The sequence below is a fragment of the Cupressus sempervirens genome, chromosome 3 (assembly GCF_028749045.1).
Source record: "Cupressus sempervirens isolate cs-2001-9-10 chromosome 3, ASM2874904v1, whole genome shotgun sequence".
Lineage (NCBI taxonomy): Eukaryota > Viridiplantae > Streptophyta > Pinopsida > Cupressales > Cupressaceae > Cupressus > Cupressus sempervirens.
Window position 1 is genome coordinate 13685808 of NC_143120.1, and position 12697 is coordinate 13698504.

General features: G+C 36.6%; 1 protein-coding gene across 1 annotated transcript in view; it reads right to left on the bottom strand.

Annotated features, from left to right (window-relative positions):
* Window positions 1-12697, bottom strand: part of ATSEC20 (Sec20 family protein) — a 51224-nt gene that overhangs the window by 8943 nt on the left and 29584 nt on the right. Inside the window, exons 4-5 of the mRNA XM_089818037.1 lie at window positions 7486-7561; window positions 7223-7259 (exon numbers count right to left, since the gene is read on the bottom strand). Of these exons, the coding sequence (XP_089674163.1) occupies window positions 7223-7259; window positions 7486-7561 (113 nt within the window). The remainder of the gene's footprint in view (window positions 1-7222; window positions 7260-7485; window positions 7562-12697) is intronic.

Genomic DNA, 12697 nt, shown 5'->3' on the forward strand with positions numbered 1-12697 from the left:
CTGTGTCTTCCCAGTCGGGTCTGACACTGCTGATCCTCAATTAAAAACAAGATGAAAATGAGATTAATCTACATCTTCAAAAAACATATTGAGATTGATCTGCAGAAAGTGCATATAAAATATGAAGCAGAAGCTTCCAAACAAGCAACACCTTAAGAGAAATACTTCAAATTTCATATAATTACTTCAACCTCAATCAAAAGTCAATTGTTTATAAACAGAATGCACACACCAATGTTATGGGAAAAGAAATACAAGGCAGAAGCAGGGGGATGGCAGTATTTAAGTCCCAAAGGTGGCTGGTATACATTTCATCCATCAGGTTTACTGTTTTTCATTTTGCCAGCTCCTATGCTTAAAAATGTTGGAATTACTCTTGCTAGCCAAAAAAAACACCCACACTGTAATGGTCGGTGAGCTTGACTTGTGGACACTTTCCCTGATTCTCACCCCAGCAATGCAGCCAATCACATCCATGGGTTACACAATAATTGTTTTAAACCTTCTTCTGTACACCATTGTATAGTCTAGCCTGATTTGTCGATTATGAATTTTCATAGCCATCCCTTTTTTCGGTTTAATGAGATTAGGTATCAGGAATTTTCCTTTCTAATTATAGAAGCATATATTTTGCTGCTTCATTTAAACTTCATGTAGGGCTATTTATCAATTACTAAAGAACGTATAACATATTTAGCAATTTCCAAGCTGACCTCTACATTGCAAAACTCATCTAGAGGAACAATTCAACAAACAACAATTTCTAACATTGAAAAATGGATTAGTAAAGCTATCGCCTGACAATTTTGCATTCTACTATCTCCCACAAACCCACAATTTCACATTCTACTATCTCCCACAAACATCAATTAATGCAAGAAAACCTTGCAACCAACTATTTCTCAAAACAATTGTAGCAAATACTTTTGAGACACTGATAGTTGGAAATTAGAATACTGGTAGTTGCAGCTTTTGTCCTCCTAAAATAACTTTATAATTGACTCCTTATACCCAAGATTGACGACAAAACTAGCAACCCAAAGTGGGCGAGATCTCCATTAAATGGATGATCTTCCTTTGAGTTTTAGAGTTACATCTCCCTCCTATGATGTAAATGATTTTTGGGGTTAGCTTTTAACTAGAAAGCAGAAAAGGAAAACTGAAACCTGCACATAGATATGATACAGGTGCAATTATAATTTCAGATAGAGCAATAAAAAAATTAAAAAATGACACGGTTCATTCTATAACATAGCACATGGAAAAGAAAAAGGGTTGGATAATTTTAACCCAAAAGAATAAGAGCTCCAAAACACAAAGTTTCTAAAGCAAAACATTTGCAACCAAATCAGATAGACAAGCATCATGAAAGAATTGTCATGACACAGTCTAGTTCATAGTAACAAAAAAATATGACACAGTTTTGAAATATAAATATTTTGTTGCAAGGTGTGCTCCCTCAGTTTCCTTGTGTTATGCAATGCAGCACTTGAATTTATGACATGACTTAACCACCTCCCATGGATTCTATAAATCTAGTGATTGTATCGGACATTGACAAGTCAATCTTTTGGTGCAATGGAAATCACACTTGTAACAAGTGGTATCAAAGCTTGGTCACAGATTCAAACCCCTTTCTTGCGGGGGGGGATGCAAGGTGTACGCCCATGGTCTCCTTGTGTTGTGCAACAAAGCACTCAAGTTTGTGACATAGCTTAACCGCCTCCTATGGATTCTATTAGGCTAGTGGTTGTATTGCGCATTGACAAGTCGATCTATTGCTACAATGGAAAACACACTTGTAAAATATTTCCATTTCAAAGGTGCTCAAAACATAACACAAAGTTCGACTACTTTCACTACCAAAAATGGCTACATCCTAATAATTCTTCTTTTAGAGCTATCCCCACCCCCCCAGCATTCAAAAAGCATATCTATATCTATATATATATATAGACACACACACACATATATATACAAGACAAGAACTGTTCGTTTCCAAAAGTTACAATCTTTGAAAGTGACTGATATCAAGAAAGGACCTTGGAACAGAAACAGCTTTATCACTCAAAATTTACCGTTACTACCACTTATTACAAAAAGAGTCCATGCATGCTAAACTAGAAAATTAAACTACCCTGGTTGCAGGGTTTCTGTCTACATCTAGCTGCAATTCCATAAAAGGGTTGTGAAGCTCAGCATGTTCTTCCTCGAGAAAAAAAATTACCCTACAATATTCAACATATCTGGTCTTTTCCTTCCACACAGCCAAGCACAGCTCAGAGACGATATCAATGTGCTCCACTTTAGGCCAATTCAGGTCAAGTGACATGACAAGCATGGGCTCTTCATTCCGTATTTCATCACTAGCAGGAATCCCCATTTTCTAGAAAAGAGAATTTCGGTTGATGGAAAATTAAACTCAAAAAGGCCCCCACCTTTCTTTGTATCATTTAATTTCAGCAGCAAATAATAATGGTTGTTTAGTTATTAAAAACCACGTTGCCACCTCAATAAATCCACTTCAATACACTTTTTTTTTTAAGATTTGTACTTTCCCAAGATTTCAAAAGATTACATTTTGAAAAACACACCACACAATGTAGAAGCAGAGTCGGCAAGTAATGGGAATAAATTACCAAAATGGTAAAACTTAGGTTTGATCACTTCCCTGACTTACCGACCATTTGAGGAAAGCTATATTGTTGGCAATCGGTGGCGTATTCAATACCCCAAACTGTTGTAAAGGTGGTAGTTCAGGCTTTAGCCCAACCATCCGACTGTAAGGAGTAAGTGGTGAAGTTAGAGATTTCCTGAACTTCAGGTGAACAAAGTTTTGAGTGTGGGTTTCTAACAAGCTGGGCCAATTGGGCACCACACAAGAGCGATGAGACCGAAAACAAAGTTTTTGAGCCAAATGGAGAAAATAAACTTGGGAAAGGGAAGAGACTGAGAACTTTGAAATTTGGGGGAACAATAGGCTCTGATTAGGGACTAGGACTGCAAGGACAAAGAGAATCCGAGACTCTGAACAAAGATTAGTGTCTTGTCCATTAGGCTACAGAATCAAGGGATAATAGAAAATAAGGAGATGCTTGCAAAGGGGATGAAGGGGAACTATACAAAGCCAAAGGCCCAACACATCAAAAATCAATTAAACCTACAACACACCCAAAATTTTATTTACAGACAACTAGGGCAAGAAGCCCCTCATTCCAAAAACACATCAGGTCATTCATATGAAACCATTGACAACTAAGATTAATGTCATGACATTGAACTGTCAATCCAAAAACACATTTGGTACAAAACTTTCTCTTATTGCAGATTAATGTCATGGCATGTAAATGACTTATCCCACGTCAGTAAGAAATCTTGTTCACCAAGGACAGAGAATTATAAGACACCGGTCCTTCACTCTTTGGTTCCTTGTAATGTCCCTATTTTTGGCAAGTCTATGCAATTCATGACGTTAGCTCATCATAGCGACCCTTGTGAGTTGACAGGGTGTTTTGGGGGGTCCCAATTGTGAACTTACTATTTTTAGTAAGTCTATTTTTGGCAATGCAATGGGTGGATTTGGCAATTGGTCGTCACCTGCAGTAAATAAGGTTAATAATTGCATGAGCTCTTATTTATTCAATAGTTATTAAGTTTCATTATTATAATGATATTTATATTATTATAATAATAACTTTACGAGATATTTCTCAAAAGTTTGTTGGAAAGTTTGAAGTGTTGAGTTCTTCTGGGAAATTTCCACAGTTTCTGAAGTGAAGTTTTTAGGGAACTTTGGCCAACGAAAGATTATAAATGAGAGCTCATTTCATTGGGAAAAGCACGCTTGAAAATATATTTGCTTTTGTGGCTTTTCTTGAGTTATGAACTGTGTGCCCTTGCTGAAGTATAAGGGTAAAGTCTAAGAAGTTCTTGGCAATTGTGTTGAACTATACAATTGGCCAACATCCTACCGTAAATCTGTGGCTAAGAAGAATAGTCTTAATTATTATATCTTCTTAATTGATTATCTCACTGAGGGTTTTGGAGAGTTTACTGAGAATTCTGATTGTGATCTGCAAATTATGCTGCGGTAAACAATTTGCAACATTCTCCTACTGTGATTTAATCTGTGTCTTGGAGATTGGGGTTTGAATTGTTGACAGGACTGTGGTAGCGAATCAAGCAGCTCGATTTGTTCTGTGACTGCAAGAGTTCGATTGTCTGCCTGGGAGTTTGACATCTGCATTTTGGAGAATATTTGGCAAAGTCTGAGATTGCTCTGGAAGCGTGATTTCTCATCAGAATCGGATGATTAAGCTGTGAGCACTTCCTACAGGCGTCTGAAGGTCAGATTGGAGAGGGGAAAGGCCCGACACTATCCAATTCAGCATTATCAATTTATGAAATAGAGAAATTCAGTGATTGTATATGAGGCTGCGTGGAGTCCAGTATTGGTGAAATCTGGTGGGAAATCTGAATGCCATTCATACCTGCACCTGCAGGTTGACTGATTGCAATTCTGATATAGTTGGTGACCTGCAATTACATAATGGCCCAAGCATTTCTCTTTGTCTGGCTGCAGCTGAACCATATTCTCTGCAATTTATATAGCTGGGCTGCAAATTGATTGTGTGGGGTATGATGGTTTGAACTGCTGCTGTAGAGATTAAACATCACATTACTAGCAACCGGTGATTGCAGATTGAAGATTTTGTGTTGGCTCCACTGCTTGGGAGGCAGCATTCAGTTTCTTAGGAGATTAATGCAAATATGAGGTGGTCTGTGTTGTAATGATGCTGATTAAATCAAGCTGCCAACCTTGGTTGATTGTAAATTTGGGGGACTTCAGGCTGAACATTGCAACTATAATCAGGTTTCTAGACATTTTTGTAGTTTCCTTCCTCTATGTAAATAAGCAATCAACTTTATTTGGTAATATAATTTAATTGTGTGAATCTATGTTTTCATTTCTATTCCTCTCGTTAGAGCAATTCAGTCATACAAAAGATGTATGAAATATCCCAAAAAATTTACAAAATTCAGAGAAACGTCTAAAATACAAAAAATCAGCTGGAGCAGCAACGTTGCCATTAGGGACCACATAGGGGTTTTTACATTCCTCTTTCAACAATATCAATCTTGCCACCGAAGCTTAAAGCTATTGAATCTTCTGTTCTAAAATCTTTGAGCAAATACTACCAATTATGCATGCCTCTTAACAACAGCACAGATTTATGGTTTTTGGACAAATGCGGCTTCTATTTCTCAGCCTCACAGATACTCTCTTTTAAGGCATTCAAGAATAGAGAAATTCATCATTTTCGAACAATATTTCTTGTAAAGTCTGTCTAGGCTGCCTTTTAGGTTGGGATTGATTTCTTTTCTTGGCCTAGTATTGAACCATTTTTTGGGGGTTTTCTAAACAGGCAAAGTTGCCAACCTTCTTTTCTTGGAAGGCACCAAGAAAGCACACTGATCTTTTAATTTTATCACCAGCGAAGTCGCTTAAAATCTATTAGCTGCAGATTGTCCTCCAAAGATAATTATAGAATTGACTCCTTATGCCCAAGATTGAGGACAAACTAGCAACCCACAATTGGACATCTCTACATTAAATGGATGGTCTTCTTCTAAATTGTAGAGGTACAACTCTCTCCTATCATGTAATTGATTTTTGGGGTATGCTTTTAACTAGAAAGCAGGAACTAACACCCTCACACAGCTATGAGGTGCAATTATAATTTCAGATAGAGCAACAGAAAAATAAAATGACACAAAGTTCATTTCATAACATAGCACATGGAGAAAAAGGGTTGGACAATTTTAACCCAAATGAATAAGTGATTCAAAACACAAAGCTTCTAAAGCAAAATATTTGTAACCAAATTAGATAGATGAGCACCATGAGATAACTGTCATAGCACAAATTTAAATTCACAATATTGAAAGAATATAACAAACGCACAACTTATATTTCCATTTTAAAGATTCTCAAAAATAAACAATACAAAGTTCAACTACCTTCACTACCAAAAATGGCTAAATGCCAGATTTTCTTCTTTTAGAGTTATCTCTCACCCCCCCAACTTTCAAAAGGTCCATATATATATATATGAAACATTCATTGCCAAAAATAAAGGTCTTTGAAAGGCGCTGGTATCAAGAAAGGACCATGAAATGGAAAATAGTTTAAATGCTCAAATATTACTATTACTACTACTAATTACAAAACTATTCCATGCATGCTAAACTATAAAAATTAAACTACCCGGGTGCAGCAGCTTTGTCTGCTTCTAACTGCAATTCCATAAAGAGGTTGTGAAGCTCAGCACGCTCCTCTTCTCCACCTAGAACAAAAAGTTACCTTGCGATACTCGGAATAGTTGGTCTTTATCTTCCACGCAACCGAGCACAACTAGGAGACAATATCAACTTGCTCCGCCCTGAGCCAATTCAAGTTAGGTTGTAGGACAGGAATGGGCTCATCATGCCACATTTCCTCACTTGTAGGGAGTCCCATTTTTAAAAAAAGAGAATTTTGGTTAATCGAAAATTGAACTCAAAAGTGCCACCACCTTTCCTTGTAATGAGACTTTAAGCTCATTTAATTTTGGCGGCAGATAATAATGGCTCTTTAACTGTTACAGTTGTCTTGCCACCTTAGTAATTCCACTTCATTACGCTTTCCATTAAAGATTAGTAGTTTCCCAAGATTTTAAAAGATTATGTATAGAAAAATGCACCACAATGTAGTCACAGAGTCGCAGGTGATGGGAATTAATTACCAAAATGGAAAAACTCAGGTTTGATCACCTCCCGACCTACCGACCATCTAAGGAAAGCTACATTCTTGACAATCAGGAGCGCATTCAATAACCCAAACTGTTGTGAAGCTTAGGCGGTTCAATTTTTAGCCTAACCATCCAATGGTAAGGAGTTAACATAGTTGATGAAGTCGAGGGTTTACTGAACTTCCGGAGAACGAAGTTTTGAGCATGGGTTTCTAACAAGTCAGGCCGACTAGGTACCTAGCTAGAGGAATGAAACCCAAAAAGAAAGCTTTTGAGCCAAATTGGGGAAAACTAACTTGTGAAACAGGAGAACAAAGTTTTCAAAATTTGGGATAACAAATAATAAATTACATAAATAGTTGTACTATTATCTCTGAAAATGTTCTAAATCATGAAAATGAAGAGGGAAGACTACGTTAATAGAAACCTACCTATTGTTCCCAGAGTACTTGCACCCCTCTCAACCTCCTGTGAAACATGTGCCAGATTTCACAATTAGCAATTGGTAAGTGAATAATAAAAGAAAATTAAATGTTTACATTATAACAAATTTCTACACCCAAGCAAGATAGACAACCTCAAAGAACAAGTTTGATTATGACAGGAACACTGGTAATGTTCGGCGATAATTTACATACCTAGCTACTCCTGTAACAAACAACAATAAAAAATATTCAAAAAAATACAATACAACCTGAACCATCATTTGTCGAGCTCGTCGAAGACCTTGTGTGATGCTTTCGGCAGCCACTGTCATCCCAGCCTTAGTTCTTAGAAAGTTAACAAGAACAGTATTAGCTGTTTGGTTTCTTAAGTACCACATAAATTGTTCTCATAATGAGATTTTAGAACATTGTTTTAAGAAAGCATACAATGGCTTAAGAAAAATATGGAAAAAACCACAGCCACCTTTCATATGAATGGTTAGATTTAAAGGAAACTTCAAATTGTTTGATACAAGTTTAAACCATCGACTTTTAACTTTTGCAATTCAGCTTGTAAAATTAGTATGTAAAGCTAGTGAGAAATCATGTCTACTATTACTGAGAATAGATTTAATTTGCTTGGAAAATAATTGGCATACAAACTGATCCACAAAATTTTTTTTGACAGTTTTTTTGAGCACATGACCTACAGTTTTTTGACAGTTTTTTTAGCACAAGAATCATGCAGGAATGCTTCCAGAACCTGAATTTTTATTTTCAAAGAAAATTAAAAAGTAGATTTAAAGCAGATTTTTTTTCAGGGCCAAGAAAAGTAGCTGTTGTATTTCTTTATAAACAATAAACAGCTTGTAATATCCCCAATAGATATTTACCCAGTTTCTAACTAATGATAAATTTTCAGAACATAAACACAGGCAGATGCATTATGAACCAACAATATAATACAGTAGACTCTCATAAAAGACCTTAAAACATGTTATTGCATTATGCAATAGCAATACAATAACTATTATTCAAAGTCTAATCTTAAACACAGTTTTACAGTCGGATTGGAATACTAAGAAAAGAACCTGTAAGCACATCTATGACACCTGATGTGACATATCCACAAACAATGGGTTTGCATCCACTGTCTACCGGCATGAAGGTTGATGTCCTCACGCTGGATGAAAGCTGAAGCTTTCTAAATAACTCTCGCAAGAGAGAAATCGAAATCTAAATCATAAACCAAGCATGCCAAATGAATGAGCCTCTTCTCCTTTTAATCCTCACAGTTGTGACTATTCGACTCCCTTTCTGCCTTTTCGTCTTATCCCTCCTAGTCACTTTTAGCCCACTTCACAATATTAAATTGATCTTTCACACTCTCATAGTCAATTTTAATATTATTTGAATGTCTTTAAAATTTCTAATGTCCCAAAAAGGGGACATTACAAATCTTCCCTCCTCAAGATTGCTTGTCCCCAAGCAATTAGTACCAGGATTCCATATGAATCTGCAAGTAGCTCTGTAGCCCAATCTGAAAACAAATCCTACCACACCACGAAGCAAGGTGTCGAACTACAACCCATCCATCAATCCAATCCCTGGATTCCATGTTAATCTATGAAGTATCACTGCATTTGTAGGTTGTACACTTCTAATCATAATTGCATTCAGTCTCAAAGTGTGTAGAACTACAACAAAACCCTCAAAATGGCATAGATATATACGGCTAACACCTGGATCCCAAACCCTATTGTCATGACTAGCTGATATGATGAGGTAGATATGTATCAAGGCGCTATGTATAACCCAATAGACGGTAACAACCCGACCTAAATGGTTGTTGTAAGAAACAAGCTGCTCAAGAGCTGAAAACAACACCATAGGCACATCAAATACCATACTATTGTCATCAAACTAGAGAACCCCTATATACATAGGTGCTAGCATAACGTACCAAAGATGCCACAACCATGTCAACACTAACCTTTAGCTAGCTCTTTAAGACATACATCTCATTATTGTCATGTCAATACAACTCATCATCTTGCAGTGTCATCTTGGACCATTCATTGAAGTTAATATCATGCGTATAAGAAACATATGGTTCATCATACAAAGACCCCAACATGTTGTTACTTCGAGTACAACTAGCCTGATCAACATGTTTGTCAAGGCTAACCTCCAAATCACCAAGTAGAAACTTGTATGTTCCTTATCCACAGTTGAAATCATCCTATCTACATTCTTCCCTATGCTGGTCTAAATTTCTTTAGCCTCCTCTTCGTATTTACAAATCTCAAAAACATGATCGGGTGTACTAGTGTCCTCAAATGTCAAGCAAATTTGTTCTTGTCTCATAGGAATTCCTTTAACTTGTAAAACCTTCAAGTTCTTCACTATCAGCTACAAAACTTTCTTCATTGCCACATCATTGTAGGTTGTTGTAGGAGATGCTATTTGCATGATCTCATTGAGACAAGAAGCAACCATAAGATTAACCCAATTATCTAGATGCTCCATAAACCTGGGCTAGACCAAGGTCACCATCAAAGGTTGTAAAGCCCAATTTAAGAGTCTACAATCTGCCTACTCTACATTGGTCAAATAAGTTTCTATCTCCTCCAATTTGGAGAGAACATCATTTCAGGATTCCATGTGTTCTAGTTGCAACCCAAAGGCATTTAACCAACCAAAATCTTTCTCTTTCTACAAGTCCCTTAGTCGAGGACCATTGAATGTATTGTTAAATTCCTCCGAGAAACACTGCTTTTCAAATCTTCCATGACTGTAACTGCAACTTTTGTAATGGCTGCTTAAATCACCTGTTTGCATATTTAAATACCTTACAAACTTCTTCTTGTTGAAATATTCCCATATACCCTGGTAATTATGAACATAGCATTTGTCAAACTGTAGGCATACTACCCCGAGTTAGTTGCCTGAAATCCCTCTAGGAGATTGTAGGCTAGGATTAGACTGGCTGTATGTGGGAACAGTTTACTGGGATTTGTTACCATGCAGCGGTACAACTTCCTAATGTTGTATTCTATAATTCAATATTGAAATACTAGGTTGTTCACCCATGTGGTGATTTATTCAATAAACAACAGAGATAGATTGCATCTTACAAGAGCCTCTATAAAACAACCAATTGACTAAAAGAGTCGTTGGGCAATTGTTAATATTCAATTCCCTTCAGCCACCATTCAAGAAATGCCCTTTGAGGAAAACTTTTGAGTGCACAATTTCAATTACAGGCTGACCCTTATTAATCTGCTCTTTGATTGTGTATGTTACTGATTTGACTCAGGTTACATAAATGTATTGACAACAAAGAACAGACGTAATATAAATGCACAAGGTTGTGAGCAATTCCTGAACATCCAATTGTAAAGTTAGATTGAACATATGTTGATTATGTGCAGATGTAGGAAATCAGTTTGGTGAGGACTTGGATACAGTTTTGAGTTTTAGAAAAGTCTCTTCACTCAGCACGATTAGGAAAATACTTCAAGCAACATGCTCGTGAGACACCAAAATAGCAACAAGAGTAGACAACTAAGTTTGATGCTTTAGGAGGAAATAAATTTGTTTCAAACACCCATGAATTCAACATACCTAGAATTAAACCAATTTATCCATCACAACTATGTCACTGCTCTGCATATCTTCCAATACTCTAACCTAACAGATATGGTTATCATATAAGATATACCGCAGTCTTTTCACCAAACAATGATGAACAAGTCTCCTACAATACAATTGCAAACTCTTTGATTCGAGCAGCCAATCAATGACCCGACACCTGCAAATTAAATATTTCTCTTGATAAACCCCTGAGAAGTCGTTTCTTACCCACCTAAATGTTTGATAGTCACAACAATTCCTCCACGGCTTCAATCTTATGAATATGGTTACCAATTTAGAGATAATTGTCTCCGCTGCTAACAACTCACGCCCAAATATTCTTGTGACAGCAAAAATCAATTCCCTTCAATTTCCATGAATGTCTTGCAGTCATCCACGACAATGTCAAAAGGTAATCAAAATATCATTGTTGTTATAATTCCTTGATTCAGGATTCTGCTACTAACCAATGATGATTGTGCAACTACTTCTAATGTTCCAAAGTGCTGAGTGAGCCAACATATACTGGCTACAAACGTTTCAAATAATATTCCCTTGCTTAACCATGCCAACCTTGACTTGATTGGATATCTTGAGCGTAGAGGTCTGATGAAGGAATGATGGATATTCCTAACGAGTAATTGCTTAGGCATTACTTTATGAATGAATCACACCATACTAGACCCTGAGACAGGAGTTACAAACTGGTGTGTTGCCAGACTTGAAGATAAGGGTATGTGTAACTCTACTATGGTAATGTCTTTGAGCCACAACGCTAATTTTCCTGTAAGTGCTTTTGTCTCCTTACACCTTTTTCGACGATCCAAACAAAATTCCTACTCACGAAAAATCATGAAATGTCCGTCTGAAATCACCTTACCAAGATGTTCCTATCAGATATTCTCCTGCAGTCATAGTCCTAAACTTGTGTGTATCAATGTTTGACAGAATCCATTAATTACTTCACAAAGAATGCACAACCATCCAAAATGATAGCTCATAATTCTTCCAACTCCTTCAAACACAAACTCGATATTCCTCCTCCAACATCAACGCAAGAAAAACAACGCGGCATCTCAAGGAGTTTTAAACTAATGTCCTTGGAATGTTCCGCCTAGCCATTTTATATATTTGCTTGCGAATATTAATTTTACTCGACCTGCAAATTAATCCCACTGAATATAGATGGCCAATAGGGGCTTAATCTAAAAAATATTTCTCCGCAAAGTATATATTTGCTTCCACGCAAAATAAATAGTCTCCCGAAAGTTTGAGTTAGGCCCATGATATCAAATATTTCGGAGTCCTTCAAATGATTGGAACTTTGCTAATTGCGATTGAATTGATTAAATGATAGGTGTTACAAAACTTCTAGGATATTTCAGATCTTTAACCAGCCTCCTCGCAAAACTGCAATCTCGGAATATGGATGCATCCTTTAAACGTTGTCCATCATCAATTTCAATATCAAGGCGAATAGGAAGCAAGTTCTCCAATGTAGGCCTTTTGAATTTTTTGCATAATCTTTCCCTTTTAACACCCAGAACAACCACATTTAGAAAACCCTTCACAACAAGAATTTGAACCATGGACAGTAGTCACCTCCTATTCCAACAAGGATATAAGATTTGAAACATTAAAGACCACAAAAATCATTGTCTCAACTCATGGGAATGTGTAAATAAATTTCGAATCCTTTGTACCAAATCCTTAGAGAAAATGACTATGACCTGTAGATATTGTATCTTTGCAATTACTTCACACGGTAATACTAGTAAAGGTTACTTGATGCTCTTGATGCATAAACTTAGAATCCAGTTTCAAGATATAATATAAAACTAGTGA